The 19,269-nt window shown below is 47.9% G+C and overlaps 3 protein-coding genes across 3 annotated transcripts; all 3 read right to left on the reverse strand.

Annotated features, from left to right (window-relative positions):
• Positions 1-627: 627 nt before the first annotated feature.
• F5Y00DRAFT_261165 (uncharacterized protein) lies at positions 628-1,398 on the reverse strand (the record flags this gene model as incomplete). Its single annotated transcript, XM_048011159.1, has 1 exon — positions 628-1,398. One exon carries the CDS (start codon positions 1,396-1,398, stop codon positions 628-630), a length of 771 nt encoding a protein of 256 aa, XP_047865648.1.
• A 2,300-nt stretch (positions 1,399-3,698) lies between these two features.
• On the reverse strand, positions 3,699-7,652 carry F5Y00DRAFT_49295 (Piwi-domain-containing protein). Its single transcript, XM_048013731.1, has 6 exons — positions 7,536-7,652; positions 7,043-7,468; positions 5,801-6,993; positions 5,514-5,749; positions 4,324-5,458; positions 3,699-4,258 (listed from the first exon to the last, which is right to left on the reverse strand). The coding sequence occupies exons 2-6, from the start codon at positions 7,321-7,323 to the stop codon at positions 3,954-3,956; spliced, it is 3,150 nt and encodes a 1,049-aa protein (XP_047865649.1). The 5' UTR covers positions 7,324-7,468; positions 7,536-7,652; the 3' UTR covers positions 3,699-3,953.
• Positions 7,653-11,247: 3,595 nt separating this feature from the next.
• Positions 11,248-19,061, reverse strand: F5Y00DRAFT_268808 (polyketide synthase-like protein; the record flags this gene model as incomplete). Its single annotated transcript, XM_048012326.1, has 8 exons — positions 11,248-12,489; positions 12,556-12,721; positions 12,792-17,460; positions 17,529-17,652; positions 17,726-17,939; positions 18,005-18,313; positions 18,415-18,895; positions 18,965-19,061. The coding sequence occupies 8 exons, from the start codon at positions 19,059-19,061 to the stop codon at positions 11,248-11,250; spliced, it is 7,302 nt and encodes a 2,433-aa protein (XP_047865650.1).
• Between the last annotated feature and the right edge of the window lie 208 nt (positions 19,062-19,269).

Genomic DNA, 19,269 nt, shown 5'->3' on the forward strand with positions numbered 1-19,269 from the left:
ATATTGGGTACTGCGAACTTTACAACCTTTTCTCCCATCTATAGCATAGGATGTAATGCACTACCTACTCTATGGATCTGCATAAAGAAGAAAGCCCTTTCGGATGACCGATATGTCTTTCCATTGATGATTTTAAGAAAATGGGTATGATACTCACTAGACTTCGTTGGTACTCGTCGCAGATTCGATAGCTGCTGGTTGAGTGTCCCCGCAACCAAGTATATGGCTATCTAGATCCTAATAAATCCTTGAATCAATACTATTCCCTCCTATCAATATCGGCTTGGTTTATTTTATAAATAAAGCGGTATATTGAATTCTCGCGAAGGGTAATATAAAGGTTGAAATGGCTGGTGAATAATCATGATTCGGATTAAGGATAACAATTAACGAGCCAAACACCGAGGACGATTCAAAAATGATTTAATATAGTAAGCGATTCGCATTCCGGGGTATATAGGTGCTAACCATCCAGAATTATCCGCCCCATTCCTTGTAAGGATATTGGTTATTCCCGCTATCGCTTTACGCAACATATCATCCAAATATGTGACAAGAATCAAAGTCCCTTTCCCAACTATAAAGTACCGCTGTTACGTTCGGAAAAGGCACCACGGCTAGGAGACCTTAAACTAACAACGCGGCAACGACGGCAAGACCGGCGGCGATTTTGCCGTCGGCTGTGAAGATGCCCCCCGCCTGCTGCGATACGGTTGTAGTGACGACGGCGGTAGGAGCAGGGGTGACGGGCGCTTCAGTGTTCGAGTCTACGGTGGTAGATGAGCTGCTCGAAGTCTCCTCACTACTAGTATCGCTGGTAGTGTCGCTACTAGTGTCGCTGCTTGTGCTGGACGAGCTTTCGGGATCGACGGTAAAGGTTGCTGTCGCTGTTGTCGTACGGCTAGTAGTGGAAGTAAAGTCATCATCCGCTGTAGAACTGCTGCTAGAGCTCGGGAAGCTGCTGCTATCGTCATCGCAATCGTCGCCAACATCACAGCAATATCCATCACTGGTACACGTGCCGAAATCGGGACAATAATGGAGTCCGTCACCGCAGCATGTCCCAGTCAAGGGCATGCATAGGCCGTTGCACTCAGTCTCACCGATATCACATGAGGCTTCGCCGTCGCTGGATCCGCTGCATAATTTCCCTTCAGGGCAGCATGCATTAGGGACACAGTAGTAGCCATTGCGGCAGTACTCGTCGCTGTTGTCGTTGCAGCATACAGCGTCGATAGGCATGCATCCATTCTCGCACTGGACGCGGCCTGCACCGCAAGTTGCAAAGACGTTGATGAGCTTGGATTGGGCGAAGCTCTTCGGCAGACCTTCTCGCGCTCGTGGCGTCACGGCCATGGCGGCCGGCGCAATGAATAGAACAAGAGTGAGGGCGTGCATCGTGTGCTTTGATATTTTAGATGGGGTATATACAAACTTGACAGCTGAACACTTGGAGCCTTGGTGGTACGAGGTTGAAGAGGTGCTTGAAGAAAAGGCAAACCCACCACCACGGTGCATGGGCTACCGCGTACCTTTTATCTTATCCCTTCTCGATCTCACCACGCTCAAGACCTGAAGCGGCACAGTATTCTTGCCGTTAAAGCCTCGTCTATCTCAATGGGCTGAAAAGCCAAGCGGCTAGCTTCATTTCTCGGCCAGGGAGCTGCATCTTCAAGGCTATAATACGTATCCGCTCTGTTGCCATGCTTGTCTTAGAGCCCCAATAGCGAGGTATCCTTCCCAATCAGGAGGTTTAGTACCTATGTTTGATTAGACTTGGGCGAATTTACCCCGTGTGACTCGAAAAAGATCAAGTCGGTGAGCTTAATGCGCCAAAGTCCCTCAGACGGGACCATGATGATCATGGATATCCAGTCTATGGTGATTCGGTGGGGAGTATAGGTTAGCGCTATCAGCTCTCGACAAGCACGCTTGGCATCGTCTAGCTCTACCTCTTGATATCCTACATATCAAGCCGCATGTGCGGCGAGGCGAGAAATACCTTCAAGTTGGACTCATTATCTGCCAAAACAAGCGAAAATAGGTTACTCATCAAAATTTATGAAAACGCCACGTCTTAGCTGCGAGCAACACGAAAAAGGACACACGGTAAACACATGAGCAAGTAATGCATCCATCTCCCCATGATTTCTTGGCCTCTTGAGGAGGAGCGAGGAGAAAAAAAAGCCACTATTTGATGCTTTGCAAACCTTAGCCTGGGCTGAATCAAAGCTATTGGTCACTATTCCCGAGCTGAATTAACCCCTGATAATGTACGGTCTGATTTTAGCAATAGTCACATCTTTTCACCAATACTCTTCGTCGTTGAGATATCAAGGGGCAGCTAGCCTTATTAGCGGAGCAAGGGTCCGTTGAGTTGGCCTACAGCCGCAATGCATCAACCTGGTAAAAGAGAGGTGAAAATTGAGCGCCAAGACGTCGCTAGACATTGAAAACTCATCGCGACGTTCTTGTTAGGCTTCACGTGGAGATTAGGCTGAGATGTTTATCTCGGTTGTGTTGATGTGGCGATGCGCTCTTCGCTAAGCGCGCAACTTGGCGTTTTTCGAAGAGGAAATCATTTTTAATTCCAGGTCTAGCGGGAAAGTAAGCGCATATGCTCTCCCTTTAGTCATGAAGTCTCTATCTCATATATCGACACGGCTAGCCTAGGACTTAAATAATTCAGCGGTGATGAAGAACCTAAGTGGCTAATAGCATCGAATACTTGGGGTGCCGAAGGTATCCTATTGTCTTTCATATACAACAGTCTCGACACTATTCAACTATAGAGATATCCGGAACGACCTAGTTGAGATATCGAGCCCTCCGCGGGTAAGGACGCCTAGGGTCCTAGGAAGACCCCATCGGGTATGGTATACTCTTTATGTTGCGTTGATCATATGCATATGATAGAAAATCCATAGCCGTCCGACTCCCGGTCACTCGGAGAGTCGTTTATGTCGACCACAAACTTCAAATTTAAGCCCCGATTCTGAGGAGCCGTGTCATGGGTGTTTCTAGGGATAACTAAATGTAAAATCTAGTGTTTGGACTATGATGAGACATCGACGGGTGTTGCACTGACGAAGACAGGGTGTCAGATAAACTATATCTTTGATGTCAACTTACTACGGACCATCAGATCTCAAATGGATGGGACAGACTCAAGTCTTTGAACTTTAATAGCAGGACAAGGGCTTGTTGCCTCCGAGGTTCTTCAAGGATCGTAATTTGCTGTGCGCTATGCTAGTAAGTACAACCCCGGGTTTGCCTGTGCTTCGTGGGACTATTCATAACTGAGGCCCAACAGCCACCCCAACACCAAAACCACCTGCGAGACATTCCGAAAAGGGCAATTACTAAGTTGCAGAAATGTCGGCGTGGATATCCCTAAGCAGGTGAGTGCATCTTCGTTGGATTGGTATGTATCTGGAAGGTAGGATTTTGAGGCGGAAGTACTGTAATTTTGGTAAAGGCTTGGTCCCCGACGCAGGTAGGAGCATCAGATAAACCCCCGTTTACGTATTCGCCGTCTGGATCTAGTGTTTTGCTTGGTCGTTGTCAGTACACTTGCTCAGTATCGTTCAGCAACCATCAGCACCCCCGTCATCTACACGGTCACAATAATAGTCACAATTTCACATAAGTCAACGACACGAAGACCAACCCGAGCAAAAAACGCCGCTTCATAACTTAACGCTTAACCTATTGGGCCCAACAGAATCCATACGCATGCGCTTATACGCCATGTTTAATCGCCACCAACGACCGTGAGACTGAACTCAAAGTCAAACTCTGGACATTAATATGGCTCGTAAGCAATGCTTCCTGCACGCGGGTATATTAACCCGAAATTTTCTCCCAAATAAATAAATAAAAAGGAATACAATCGCCTTTGGTCCATCAACGCATCGCATAACTCGAATCAAAAATCAACGCCGTGCCGTACCTTAAATATAGTACATGGTGTTTTCTAGGTTTCGGTGGATATCTGGTGCCACCACTGTGGTCTGGGTGCTGGACGTGGACTGCGTCTCGGCGCGCTCGAAGTAATCATCGAGGTATAATCGTTGTCGAGTACACACGATGTCGGCGTAGTATGCTGGCGGACAGATACTAACGGCCTTGGTTGCTCGGCCGAAGAGGTAGCACATCTCGTGCGTCAAGGCCTCGAGGCAGTTGGCTGCTTCCGATCCGAGGGCCGAGCGGAAGACTTCGTCTAGCAGAACAGTGTAATGGGCTGGCCTGGCTGTACCTATATGTCGTACAAGAGTTAGCGGGATGTGTGGTGGTGTTAGAGAGTATGGGATAATTAATTACCTTGCAGGGCCTGGTGGGCGGTTAGGAAGAAGTCCCATACTGTAGCCTGAGTGACTCCTCGGTCTACTACTGTCCCGCTCTTGATGTTCCGGGACCTTGTCATATGCTCGGGATCGGTAGGGTAGAAACGCGTATGGTGTCTCTTTACCGATACTACGATAGATATCTTTGGTGGCTGATTTGCTGGGTATTTCAGCTTGCAGGCTTCTCGGATATATGGAAGCTCCTTATCTAAGACCTGTGTGAACTGGCCTTCGGACACACCATCTCTGAATATGATAATGTTCTGCGGCAAGGACTTGTTGTGAGACCTCCATAATTCCAGACGCGAAGCAAACTTCTCCTTCAATGTTTCGTTGAGCATCTCGACCTTGCCTGTCTGGGACCAAGCCGCAGCTGGCCACTGGCCTAAGTCCCGATCGATACTCGATACCATTCCAACCAAGCTCGGAAGGCCATCGGAGCCGCCTGCTAGGTTCGTCGGATGGGTAACATCATACCCGAGAACCATTGTCTTGCCGTCTTTAATAATGGTTATGTCGTCCTTCAGCTTGTGGTTGATGCCGCCCATCTTCAAGTTGACCTTTAGACCGACGTTCGCGAAATATTGCGGGCTACACTTAATAATATTGGATCGAAGCACACACACGGTGTGGTACCCGAATTCAACATCTCCCAATAGCTTTACGACCTTGTATATATCCTTGTCGGTCTTCTTGCCGGGGAGGACGACGAACACGAACTGAGGTGCATCCTTCCGGAACTGGTTAAATCTCTCCCTCAAGCGAACAATAGGGGGTTCGTTTCTCGAACAGACAACCGTATTATTCGACGACGGCAATGGCTTGGGGTTTATATTGATACCCGTCTTTATCATGAACTGAACAAAGGCCTGCATGGCATTACGAAGGTCGTCCGGAGTGCTATTCTGGAAGAAGTCGACGTTAATCCAAGTCCACTTGGAAATTGGTCGACCGGGTTTGACGACTTTGATATTCTGCATATTCCAGCTGCCTTCATTAACAAAGGTAGTTTGCGGCCTGTTCTGGAGGTTCAGATAGGCAATATTAGGTGCTGTTAGCTCGCGTCCCGTCACTGTCAGCAGCTCCTTGCCAGCGGTAACGTTGAAATCCGTCTGTATAATGATCAGCAAGGTTCATATAGGATCGGATATAAAGATAAGCACCTACAAGCGCCTTGTTGCCATCCAGTCCTAAGCACTTACGACCCTCGTTCATGATCGAGGTCGCATTGGCGAAGGGCGACCGACAAGCAAACAGAATCATACTAGCCGTTTCATCACCCGTTGTCTTGCGCTTGAGAGGCTGCCCCGGTATAATTTCGACCAACTCCGCCGGCATGTAGATTGGCCTCGTTGTGCCAAATTTGATGGCAGGCAGGTTGGGGTCTACTTTGAAGCCATATTCTGTGCAATGAGATTAGCATTGGGCTCGACTGAAAAGAATACAATACCAACTTTTGAGATAATAATCTGCAACCGTGCAGTAGGCATTTTCCTTCAGGCCCTGGGGAACGGAACCTGAGAGGAAAAAGGATACCTCTGTAGGTCCGCCACCAGCGCGCTTCACAAGCGGCTGATTCTTCTGACCCTTGCCATCGTTGGGCGTAGCAAGGCCAGCGATCTGCTTCCTTATTATCTTCTCCCCTGATTTCTGACCCCCTTTCGAGCCCGGAACTGTTTTTTCAGGAAGGATTCTACAGTTACAGCGTAGGCCCGCTAAGAACTTGTTAATCTGGTATGGGGGGGCATTGGTACCATAACTCTTTATCAAAGCAGCTACGTTTCCGCTCGTACGGAATACGCCGTGGGACACATTGGCATTCAGAAGGATACGGCCTGTGGTTAGTCGAGCGCTTTGGAAGTATCCTCGAATGACAGTGTTGTTGTCTGGGTAGCCCAACTGATGAATCTCCGATGGGAGATCAAGGGGGAAATGTCGGCTTTGGCCCACAGACGCAATTTGATCGTTGGAGCGAGCCCGATACCCAGTTATTATGGTCATAGCATCGATGGCCTCTATGAACTTCGGGAACGATGTGTCTCCAGTAGGGTCCCGCATGGATTGGGCATACGCCCTGAACTTATCCATGTCAATGTCGGGTGCGTTGGAAAACTTGACGTCGTAAACATCATTCTTGCCTTCGTCGGTATACGGAATCTTGACTACTTGATCCTTTGGAAGCGGTAGCGGTTTGAGGGTAATAACTTGACTCTTAAACTCGGTTGCATAGGGAATTCCTTTAGCAATCTGATCAAGAGCGGACTTGACGACAGCTTGGAGCTTCATCCCTTTCGCAACCATTGGGCCGTTATCCTTCTTACCTGATTTCTTCCCGCCTGGTTTCGCTTCCGATGAGCCCTCGCCCTTCTTGGGGTTACTTTCCTTGTCTAATGTCACTTCTAAACTGTATTTATAGAGTGACGGCGTCTTTTTGACGTCTAATGCAAAATAGTTGGTCCAAAGGGTAACTTCTTTGCCCTTGGTACCAAAAGCCGGTCGGAGAGGCATCCATTCTTCTGCAGAAGGCTTTGAGCCCTTGCTAGATGATAACTTCAAGGCTGACATTTTAGCCGCCATTCCAAAGTCATCGAGGATCTTGTTCTCAAGCTGAGTAATGCTTTGGTCTGGGCGAGGTGCACCATTCGGTCTATAATTGCGTTAGCATCAAAGCATAGGAAGACTGAGCCGAAACATACTTATACACTTCGCTCTCACCAACAAATCCGCCTCGACCTCCTCGGCCACCTCGCCCTCCTCGTCCGCCACGGAAATCACCGCCACCTCGTCCACCGCCGCGAAAGTCTCCTCCGCCTCGACCTCCGCGATAATCACCACCGCCGCGTCCGCCGCCACGGAGGTTACCTCCCTGGTCAAACCCAGAAAAGGTGGCACTCCCACCACCACGTCCACGGAGGCTACCTCGTCCTCCACCACGGTGGTCTCCACGGCCACGATTGCCTCTACCGCGGTCTGCCATATTGGCTATTGCAGTAGGATTGAGAAAGAGTGACTAGGAGAAGCTATGCTTAAGGTATGTAACTAAACTCAGGAGATACGAAGCTCGGGAATGGGTTAAACGCTAAAGCAGTTCCCGGAGGCAGTCAAATAACGACAATTGATGGCTATGAAGGTAGTTATAGAGTTAGATTGGCTCTAGCGACAGTAGATGGAGTTAAGAAATATTCTCACCTGAAAGGACGTAGAGGCACGCTGGGTCATAGACAACACAGATGTCTAGTTGATACGCGTTAGTGTATATCTGTAAGAATATGAGATGCTGATTTTACCTAAACAGGTCATGAGTGTGATAGAAGGGGATTAAGGCACATGAACAGGATGTAAAGTGATATAGAGAAGTATGCGTACCTTGGTGCAGCGAGAAGACGACACCCTTTCTATGGCGTGATTGTCACCAGGGCAAGTAAGGTAGAAGAAGAGTTTGATTGTGAAAAGTGTTTGGTTGTGTTTGATGTTGAAATAACAAAAGCTGGGGAGTTGCTGGGGAGTTGCTGGGGAGTTGTAGGGGTCCCGGAACTAAAGCAGGGACGATTGCGATTAGAGATGAGATCGACCTTTACCTGCTAGGTATACTGCTAGGTATACCGCTGTAGGGTGAAGCAAAGCAAGCTCTACCTCTATCTGATGGCTCCAGGCTAATCGGTCAAGCTCCAATATGGGGCGATATGAGTAGCGTCTAGCTCTGATAGACAGTCCTAGAAAGCACTATAAACAAAGAAGAGAAGGAATTAATCCTCTAAGGGGTACCTTTTCTATAGGGCTAGAGGAGAGGAGAAGGAGGAGTCTACTATATAAGGTAGTGACTTAGGCCGAAAATCACAAAGACGAAATCTAAGGGAAAGCGTCATAGAATGTTGGAAAGGCAACTGTAAAATACATTTGTAAAGCCCACCTTGTTAGCTTGCCAACACTAAGGGGCCCATTAAAGATATGTACATGTATGTGTGTGCATATAAGTGTGCATATAAGTCACTTACAGGGCTCACGTAAAATCGAAGTTGTCACACAGGATACATGTTACCACCGTACCAGAAGAACAGGTACAATACATCCATATGTACAGTTTCTAACCTAACAAGTTAATTTCTTCTATAAAATGAAATTTCCCTTGTCAAACGGTTACTCTTTCCTCGAGATTCTTTTCCTTTCCCCCTAAAAGCGGTGTATAGTCGGTTTGTTCATATATTAATTACCTTCCGTATAGTAATTATACGTTCCAACTACGGGTTTATACATACAATACGCATTAGATAGGTAGATTACGGTACTTGGCATCTAGATAGTGAACCCCCGGTCAGGCAGTTAAACCGTTTAAGACCCAATTTGGCGTTTTCGAGGACCCGCGCACACGGATCAGAGCTGCAAGCTACCCCTGTCTGAACCTATCCCCCCTGTCTTTTCTTGCCCTACAACTGTGCGTCTTGCATAAACAAAATGTCACCCGCACGAAAGAAAAATGTAAAATATTTGTTAAAATATCAAACACTTGCACATATGTCCCTTTAACCATCTCATGAGATGGGACTACTATACGGATCGGATAGCATAGGGGTATTTACATATAATAGATTAAAAAACAAAATTTAGAGCAGATGATGGCGGGCATCCTTGTCTATTCCCTGTCTTCACCGCTAAACTACATATCTTGGTTTACTTTTCTAAACAGGGATTGCTATGAGGTAGGTAGGTACCCAGATATGATTCGGTTAAGAGAATAACAGGAATGTTGTCCGAAGCCCTATCACAGTAACCAGTCACCATCTTCACTTATTGGTTAACGCTGGTGGATACGAAAAAGCATACAGCATACAGCTTTAGCAATTAGCTGCCCTCTGAGGTGCTTCAAAAATGATATGTCTCTTTGACAGCAAAACTTGTCAGCCCACTATTGCTGTAACTGTAAGCCATAGGCATCCAAAAGTCAACCAGCTTACGAGTCACTCTGGCTGGCCTTTAGAAGAGTCATATTTACCCTACCAGCCTACATACCTAGGTATATGCAAGCCGAGGCGACCCAATCAGCGATCCTAGATCTGCCCTCTATGTATATATTAACAGTATGTCGATAGTAACCCCCGAGTCGTCGCCTTGTTTCCTTGGCAAACCACAGCACCTTGGCACCTTAACCTACAACTTGTCAACTACTACGTAATAACTAGCAAACGGGCTTCAGCCTCATCGGACCACCATGCGAACCGAAGCAACCGCGCCACTCCTTCTTTTGCAGCACGCCGACCTGCATATTGCGCCTCAATATGTAAACGTCTTATTGGAGGGTGAGAATTGGGCCTCACAACATGTCTATGTATTAACCTCGCTAGAGAGTCTGACACGTAGACTCCTTAGGCCCAAGTTGCCCCCCGACCTTCCCCACAACCATTGAGGAATTGGAATCCTACGCCCGTGATCAGAAGTGGTTACGGGACAACGTCAGTTTGAGGCCGTTATACAATCCAGGACTAACTACCTAATCTGCTAATCCCCATGGGGATACTAGTACTACCGGACCGATCCGCTACCCATGCTGCTGCCTTCGTCTCCATAGTCCCCCAAACCATGGAGTTGATGCCGCGGAGACGCTTACTCGCAGTCGGCTCAGATTCCCTCCGGGATTTGGATACGGGCTTGTTCGCTCGGGTTGAGGTGATATTAGAGATTGCGGTCCGTTTGCACGGCCTCATTCAACCAGATAGATCGGCATAGCCCCATTAATTCCGAAATTACTATGCTGTCATGCAGTGCTGCCAACCCCTGCGATAAGTATCGCATCAATCCCGCTGCGAACGGACGTCACTGGCCCTCGTCTAGACCTCGAGCCGGGTCCTTACAACCAACGTGACTCATAGGATACACGACATCTTATAAAGAGACCGTTTTGTCTCAATCATTGGGCAGCTTATCTTCTGCCGAGAAAGATGGGCGGTCAGGGTAAAGAGAGGTTGTGCGACATATACATAAGCCGAGCATATTCTTGCGTAATAGCCCTTGATCAAAAATCAGCTATAGAGCGATGACGATAGAACGGTACGGGATTCATGTGTAGAATATATATCTACCTCATAAACGGGTTGAATGAAGCCATTCCCACTTACCCCTTACTAAGTTCCTTAACCATTGAAACCCTTAGAAAAATGGGCTCCCGGCTATGTCAGTAGTCCAGTGTAATATGTATTCAAGGTATCTATAAGTTACCAGCGCAATAGCTTAATTACTCATGTTCTAACTATTGCTCATATCTTTACATCAAGATTTTTCACCTTGACAAATCGGTAGTTACCACCAGACCACCTGACTACGTATTTACGGCTTGCCTAAGTTGAATCAGAGGAGGAAGCTACGCAGAGCTAGAAAGAAGTCCTCTCACATATACCATAGCAGTCGGTTGGCTCAAGCTAGATTATATCGATCTTAAAGTTCTATGATAGATGAAAATAGTTAACTAATTCTTTACATTTTCTATATTCACTGGAGAAAATCTATAGCCAGGGCTATTTAGGATGTTATCATGGTACAACAATATTGAAGTATCTATGAGTTGGACAAATATGAATCATGGCTTAGCTGTGCTGCACTATATACCTGCCTCAATAGTTGCATTCCTACTCGTACCTATCATTCCAAAACCATGCTCATTTAGCAAAAGGGAAAGATAACGCCCTGTTCTTGATTGTAATTTATACGTGCTTAGCACCATATAAACTCATACCTTGTTACGGGCCATACTCAGAAGTTGAAAAGGTGGCTTGTCGATTATTACGGCAATTGACCAATCTAGTAACTGTACAGGATCATACACGGAAGGTAGATCAGAGTTAAATCACCTTTTGTATCGAATAAGAATTACGTATCAGATGCAATAAGTAGATTATAGCCTTTTAAAGACTTAGCCACTCATTAACTTCTCTCCCGCGAAATCTGCTAGAGTGGAAAGATTTTTGTCAGGGCTCATGATATCAAGAAATGGTACGTCGACCTTGAAAGCAGTCCAAAACCAAGTTCGAAACTCTGATGCAATCATGCTGTCTACGCCAAATCGTGCCAGCGGCTTGTTATCGTCTATTTGGTCAACAGGATTAAGGATCAGACTGCAGAAACGCTTCCTGATAAGCCTCAACATGGCGACTTGCAATGAACCAGCATCCCCTTCGGATGCGAGGAGCCCAATAGCGTGAGCTGGAACGCCTCGAAGCCACTCCGCGGTGGCAATACGTGCGGCTCCTTTCTCATTTATTCCTGATTTTTCCTTCTCAACATCTAGCTCGGATGCCAGTGCGGCGGCTAAAATGGCTAACCGTGGGTCATGTGCGGAACTAAAGGTCATATCGAAGCCTCGATTTACCAGCTGGAGAAACCCAAGAGGTTCCAGGCCAGTGAGTATATGTGCTGACGCTAGGTCATCATTCTCTTTAGCATTAAATATCTCTGCGTCACTGGCAAGCGCGAGGTCGATGACCTGTAGGAATTCCGCCTCCTTTAAGGGCTGTATACCTTTTCGAAGGAGCAGCGCCTCTATCTCGGGATTTTCATGCAGATATCCTACTTCAGAGATCATACCGAGGCCGACCGAAACCGCTGGCTTGCCCTGGGAACGACGCCAGCGAGCAAAGACGTCGAGGAAGCTGTTCGCTGCGCAGTAGTTACTCTCGGTTGCTGTGCCCACACTACCCGAAAGTGAAGAAGTAAGTAGGAAAAAGTCAAGTTTTTTATCATGACCCTCGAGCGCCTTGTGTAAGTTCCAGGCGCCTTTCCACTTGGGCTGTATAGCAGTCTGCCAGTTTTCAGCTGTCATTCGAGCGAACAAGCTTTCGTGAAGCCCCATGGCGGCGTGTACGACCCCCCCAATGCTCTTCTCAGTGCTGAGGCATGCGGAGACGGCTAAATCCACGTCGAAGCGGCTGGCAACGTCGCCTCGAACTACTTTAACGTCAACTCCAGCCTCTTCAAGACGAGAGACGAGTTGTTTTGCATATGGCTTATCGCAGGCCGACCTGCCCAGGAAGACGAAACTGCGCGCTCCTCGTGACACCATCCAGCGACTCAGGCTTCGACCGAGCCCCCCAAGGCAGCCTACTAGTAAATATACCTTTTGTGGGTCGAACAGCGTAAGATACCGCGAAGGCGCAAGCTAGAGTACTTGTCAGCACATAAGGTCTTAAATAACGGGCGATATGATAATTTTAGAATGACATACAAGAATTCTGCTGTCTTCTTTTTCCAGCGAGATAACAACTTTACCTAGCCGGTCTTCGGAAGAGAAGTGGCGATATGCCTCTACAATTCTGTCGGCAGCAAACGTTGTTATGGGCGGTGGCTTTATATGACCCGAGCGATATAGGTTCAAGATGTCTTCCAGTAAACTAGTAGACACCACATCAGTTTCTGTTGCTTTTTACGATTGATTGTGTACCTTGCTTCTGTAGGGCATACCTTGAAAACGTGTTGTCGCTATAATCTACTTGTTGATAGTATAAATCACTAAAGTCGAACGCCGTAAATGTCGCGTTTCGGAGGAAGATATGCATGTCTAGCTTGCCGATATCAAGAAGATCTCGTTTGCCAATCTCGACGAAGCGACCAAACGGCGCTACGCATTCCCAACTTGCGCGTAAGAGGTCACCAATTAGAAAGTTCACAACGACGTTGACACCATGCCCCCTCGTAGCAGACATTAAGTCCGTAGCGAAAGAGGCATTGCGAGAATGGAAGATATTCCCTTCTGGAATATCTAGTTCGTCCGCTATGAATCTCTTTTTTGCTTGTGACCCAGCTGTAGTATAGATATTGGTGGTCGTGCCGAGGATGTGCTTCGCAATCGTGATAGCAGCAAAGCCGAATGCGCCCGCGCCGCCTTGTATTAATATTGACTCGCCGGTACGCAAGTGGGCACGATGGACCAGGGCGTAAAGCGCGGTACCGTATATCGTGGGAAAGGTGGCCATGGTAGTATACTGCTCCCCCGGCAACATTTTATGAGCAGCCCAGACAGGCACTCGTTGAGAAGTGGCGAAGTGACACGGCATGCCAACGACAACGTCGTCGCCGGGCTGCAAGTGTGTGATATCAAGTCCTACCGCCGTCACTACGCCACTAAACTCTAGGGCCGTTGTCGCATTCCGTGTTTCCACTCGGCCCTTCAGCGCATAGACGTCTTTGGCATTAAGACTGACCGCCCTAACGAGTACGTCGATGAAACCATTTGGTGTGGATGAGACTGGTTCCCGTATCTGTTCAAAGTGAAGGGTGTCACCCCCGCCGGAAGTCCCGACCGCGAGCCTGGCAGGGTGAGCTGTAGATAATTTAGCTTTCGCAGCAGCCCCCTGTTTCTCGAAGCGGCGGCGGAAAAGGGAATTAATCGTGAAGTCGGGACCAAAGCGGCTGATATGAAGAAGCCCATTTTTCTGGATATACTCTTTGTCTTCTCCCGCGCCATTGTTATGATAGTATGACTTCAACACTATCATAATATTCTGGTACGTTATAGGTTTGCAGTCAACAATAGGGCCGACATCTATGACAACAAAATTAAGGGATGGCTGTTCTAATATCAGTCCACGGGAGAGCCCATTTGAGAGAGTAAGATCAGGATTTAACTCGTTTCCCGATACGTTTGCGCCCGTAAGCCAGAGGATGGTCGTTATTGTATTGGTAATGATACGCAGACAGTCCATATCGTACTGATTCATGGACGCTAGAAACTCATGCTCTAGTTCAAGTAGGGATACGCATATCATCTGCGGGCAAAGCTGAACGCCATTAATTTCAGAAATGGAAACGACCTGAACATTATTGATATTCTCTTCTTGATGAAAGTGCGTTCGTAAGGCTTCAGCGAAGCTTGTTACGGCCAAGGACGGATTATGGACCTGGGAAAAATTAGCTGATGATCTAAGAGACGCGCACTTTTTATTCATTACCACGATGATCACATCACAATTTTTAATTATGATATTTTCCTCGGCTGATGGACGCGAAGCTAGGATAACTTTGCTTCCAGGGAGCTCGGTTACGGTGAACTGGCTTCGTCGAAGTGCCTCGGCAGCGACAGCTGTTCTCCGGGTGATGACGATGCCCTGCTGAGCAACTAAGGAATAGAGTGTTTCTACTGAATCCCAGATGGTTTGAGAGGCGTGGATGAAAAGTAGGTCAAAAGGGGGTTCAAGACTACATTTGTCTCCGTCTTCGCTGTCCAGCTGGATCACACCGGTCTCATCCAGCTTGCCAGGTTGCCATGACTTGCAACGTCGAAACCCAGTCCCATTATCAAGGAGTTCTAGTAGTTTCTTTGCCTTGCACTGACAGCCACTTCCGAGTTCTAGAACCCGCATACGCGGATTTTGGTGTCCCGCAAGGTCCACCAAAGCGCCCATGGCGGTTAGACGTTCATCGTCAGCGAGTTCCATATCCTGGTCTTGACACCGAGCAATGAATTCCAAAATATATCTATCCAGCTGCTGTGTTATTCCCGCATGTAAATGTCGGATGTCAGGCTTCCATCGAACCCGGAGACATGGTTGACGTGGAAGAGGAGATTCTTGAACGATGCTAGTCTTATATTTAGCCACACGTACGCCTTGTAAGTGGACAATTGGTGTTGGAGTGGCATCTGTAGACCGGAGGGTTGAAGTCATTCTCCGCGTCGAGGGCCCTGTCTTGGTCGATGTGGCTTGGACTAGGCCAAACGCTTCTTGATCATTTGGGGCCGACACGTGGATGTAGCATTCGTCGATGAAGACCGGCAGGTAAACATGGGTTTCACTCACATCTCCTGCTGCCGCGCCCATGATAGCTACTTGGATGCATGCGTCAATAGTGATTGGATGAATGGGGTAATGTGTACCGTTTAACTCCCTTGATACATCCGGCACAAGACGGGTAGTACACATGGCTTCACAGCGAGATCGACTACCGTCAGTGCGCAATTTCATCACGGACCGAAAACTAGATCCAAACCGAAGGCCTTCACTGGCGAACCTATCGTACCAGATTCCCATATTCGGCCATTCCTCAAAGTTATTCACATCAGTAACCGTGACGGTCTTGGCAAGCGATATGCACTCTGGGTTGTCCATGATTCGGATGTCGCCAGAGCAATGCACCGTGGCCTGACCAGCCACGAAGGACGAGATAGAGAACTTATACCAGTCTTCTGATACAGTGGTTCTGGAGAGCTCCCGGAACGTCAAGGACGTGTGAAGTTCTACCTCGTCCTTAGCTTCGTCATCGGGAATAATAAGTGCAGTACCAATATTAACGTGGCGGAAAATGACTGCGGATGCTGTTCTTGAAAGCGTTTCCCGGGTTTGGGAAAGCGCCTCAATTGCTATAGCCAAATAGCAAGAGGCTGGGAAAACAATCTGGCTCTCTAACTTGTGGTCACGCACCCACGGAATCTCGTTTAGGTTAAGCACGTTTCTCCATGTCCAGTCGATGCCATTCCCAGCAACCTGCCGAGAACCAAGCAGCTCATGCCGCGGATACCGCCGATTACGAAGCTCAATACTGGCGCGTGGCTCTTGCCAAAGTAGACCAGCAGAGTAGTCCCAAGGATATGGTGGGAGGTTGCGAATAGAAGCTGAATTGGGCAATGAGTTCACATTCTGCCAGCGTAGGGTTTGGTGAAATATGAAGAGGATACCGGCTAGCCGTTTCATACAGAGGTCGGCATCTTGGTTTCTGATGAGCGTACAGGAATACGGCACTAAGAAATGATCCCGTTTAAGATGAGAGCATATCTGCTGTATCGGCCCTTTTAGTGCTGGGTTCGGTCCTATCTCAACCAGGTGCACCCTCTTTCTGCTTCTCAGGAGCGTGCTTAGCGCAAGAGAAAACTGAACAGGCTTTTCGAGATTGTCTCGCCAGTAACGTTCTGAGACGGAGCCTTGGGTGAGGATCGAGGCTTCACCCTTATCATTGGTGTTTACCGAGGAATACATCTCCACGTCCGGGATTTTGATTTGATTGCTATCTTCGCACACAGGGTCGAGAAATAGAGCGAGTAATGTTTCGTACAACGCGCCTACTTCTTTCATCATGAAAGAGTGGTAGGCTCGCTCCCCAGTACGGATCTTGCGAGCAAATTTTCCCTGCCGCTGTATTTCGACCATGATATGTTCGATGCCATCTACTGAGCCACTCAGAGTTACACTTTCGGTCGAGTTAATACAAGCAACTGATACCTCACTATCAAGTTTGGCTTGCTGGATTAGATTTTTGGCCAAATCGGCATCAATCCCAGCCGCTAACATAGCACCTTTGCCTGTCAACTGGCTCACTACATATCCACGAAAGTAGGCTGTTAGGATAGCCTGCTTGGCACTTATTAGACCAGCGGCATACGCGGCAGCGATCTCGCCAGATGAGTGGCCAACCACCGCGCAAGGAGTGATACCCCAGCTATGAAGCAAGTCAACAAGAGCAATTTGAATAGCCGTGCATATTGGTTGGCTTCGATTAGCCTGATGAATCTGACTGTTTTCGAGTGGGTCGAGAATGGCGTTCTCCAAAGTCCAACCAGGGATATATTCAGGAGGTAAAAATTGCAAGACGCGATCTAGACTGCGTATGGATGTAACGAAACATTCATTCTGGAGAAGAAGCTCCTTGCCCATGGCTGCGTATTGGGCACCCTGGCCTGTAAACACGAATGCGACAGGCAAGCTAATATCCATAGCTTGAGCGTTGTTCAAGCCCATGTCTAGGTCTAATATGTCTGGTTTCTTCCCGGGGCTACTAGATCTGATAAATAAGACATCTCTAGTGCTGAAGTGGGAGGTACGTCGAGTTAAAGTGTGAGCCAGCCCCTTGAGGGTGTCTGTATCACTGCCTTGGACCGCTTGCCGGACATGGCTCATACGTGTCTTCAATGATCCTAAAGAGGCAGCAGATACAGGCAGCACAAGAATCTTATCATACTTATTAGGAAGAGCCGTTTCTGTTGCATTCTGGTCTTCACGTCCCAGGTAGCTGTTAGCACACTCGAGGATAGCGTGGGCATTGCCACCGCCGTACCCAAAGGCGTTGATACTCGCCCTGCGAAGTTCTCGTGGCCAATCCTCGATCTCCGTAGCAACACTCATGTTTAGGCTGTTTAGTCTAACTACAAGCCGCCGTTAGCCAATTCAAGCGTCTAAGAATAACTGTCTGAGTTAATGAAAACAAGCTCACGCTTCGGGTTCAGATTATTCACGCCGTATGTGGGTGGTATCTTGGCATATTCAAGCGCTAAGGCTACTTTGATCAGTGCTGTTAGGCCGCTGGCCGCTTCGCTATGACCAAGGCCAGGCTTTGACTGTTTGTATATCACACTGGTTAATGTTATATCTCGGAGCATCATTACTATTGCACAGTCAATGGTAACTTACAGATCCTATCAGTAACGGTCTAGTCCTTTTCAAACTTGTGAAACAACGACCAAGAGCATCGACCTCGATGGGATCACCGACTGGCGTTCCTGTTCCGTGGCACTCAACGTAGTCACTGTCGGCGAAATCCAGGCTAGCCTTCGAGTAAGCCTTCCGGATCACAGTTTCTTGCATATCGGCGCTAGGTTGTGTGATACCAGGAGTCTTCCCATTTCTGAGTGCATGCGGTGCAGATTTAGTCGTCGTGGGAGCAAGCAAGGGTAAGGGATTAAAGCTTACGCATTAACAGCCGTACCACGAACGACAGCCCAGATCTTATCGCCGTCCTTGATAGCGCGTGACAGCCGCTTGAGGTAGATAGCATTCATGCCCTCAGCGCGTCCATAGCCGTCGGCGACAGCGTCAAAGGTATGGCAAGTCGAGGTAGGTGAAAGAACACCACTCTTAGCGGCAGCTACACATTGCTCTGGAGACATGATCAAGTTGACAGCTGCAACGATTGCAGCATCGCAGTCATCAGCCTCCAGCGCGGTCACGGCACTATGTAGTGCATAGAGAGATGAGGAGCATGCCGTATCAAGAGTAAAACTTGTTATTACGGAGTATTAGCTTCCCTTAACTTATTGTCGAATAAAGATACTGATATAGAGGGCCTAAAAGTAGGTAGCATCGATATGAGAGGTACTCACCTGGGTCCCTGGAGGTTGAACACATGACTGATGCGGTTCGCCAGGATGGTAGTCCCGCATCCTGTGGCCGAAAAGCGATGAATCGCGTCCATGTCCCGAGATTGCATCGTCTGGTGATCCAAGGTAAAGTTTCCGACAAAGACGCCGGTGTTCGTACCTGAGATTTGGTTTAGAGAGGTGCCAGCATGTTCCAAGCACTCGAACACGATTTCAAGCAATTTACGCTGCTGCGGATCCATTGAAGCGGCCTCTAGGTTGTGAATACCGAAGAAGGCGTTGTCAAAAAGACGTACATCTTCGTCAATAAAGTAGCCGCCATCTACGTCCATCAATCCCGCGTGGGCACTAGATCCGCCATCCGGATGATAAAACCCGTCCTTGTTGAAGCGCTTGGCCGGCACCGAGCCCTGCGCACACCCCTTACGCATCAGGAATTCCCAAAATTCGGAGGGTGACTTAATTCCACCTGGTAGCCGGCATGCTTTATAATAAGAAATATTAGCAAGAAAAGTCTTAGAAATTGGCAACAATATCAGGTCCGCGCACTTACCCATGCCGACTATACACGGAGGATCACGGTCAACGGTTCGGTCTCCGCCACCGGTCTCGGTGCTACACATGAGGAAAGACTCGGAAGATTCGGACATGTTAGTACTTTTGCCACTTGATGTTATGATCTATTATGAAAGGGGTTTCCTTTCCAAGCTAACACTGAGGCGTCTCGTCGTAGTTTAGTTTATCCAATTCTCCGGGATGTGTGTACTACGAGATTGTCTTTATAGCTTTATTATTTACTCTCGTCCTACTCTTAAACTATTAACTCATCGATTAACCTAACACTCCTACAAATAGAGC

This window comes from Daldinia vernicosa, assembly GCF_022497035.1.
Source record: "Daldinia vernicosa strain CBS 139.73 unplaced genomic scaffold F5Y00scaffold_18, whole genome shotgun sequence".
Classification (NCBI taxonomy): domain Eukaryota; kingdom Fungi; phylum Ascomycota; class Sordariomycetes; order Xylariales; family Hypoxylaceae; genus Daldinia; species Daldinia vernicosa.

Bases quoted from the DNA above. Each gene is read 5' to 3' on its own strand.
- F5Y00DRAFT_49295 (XM_048013731.1), bottom strand. From the start codon at position 7,323: ATGGCAGACCGCGGTAGAGGCAATCGTGGCCGTGGAGACCACCGTGGT. The intron at 6,994-7,042 runs GTATGTTTCGGC...ACGCAATTATAG, and splicing joins GGTGAGAGCGAAGTGTATAA to ACCGAATGGTGCACCTCGCC. The intron at 4,259-4,323 runs GTAATTAATTAT...TACGACATATAG, and splicing joins CGCCCACCAGGCCCTGCAAG to GTACAGCCAGGCCAGCCCAT.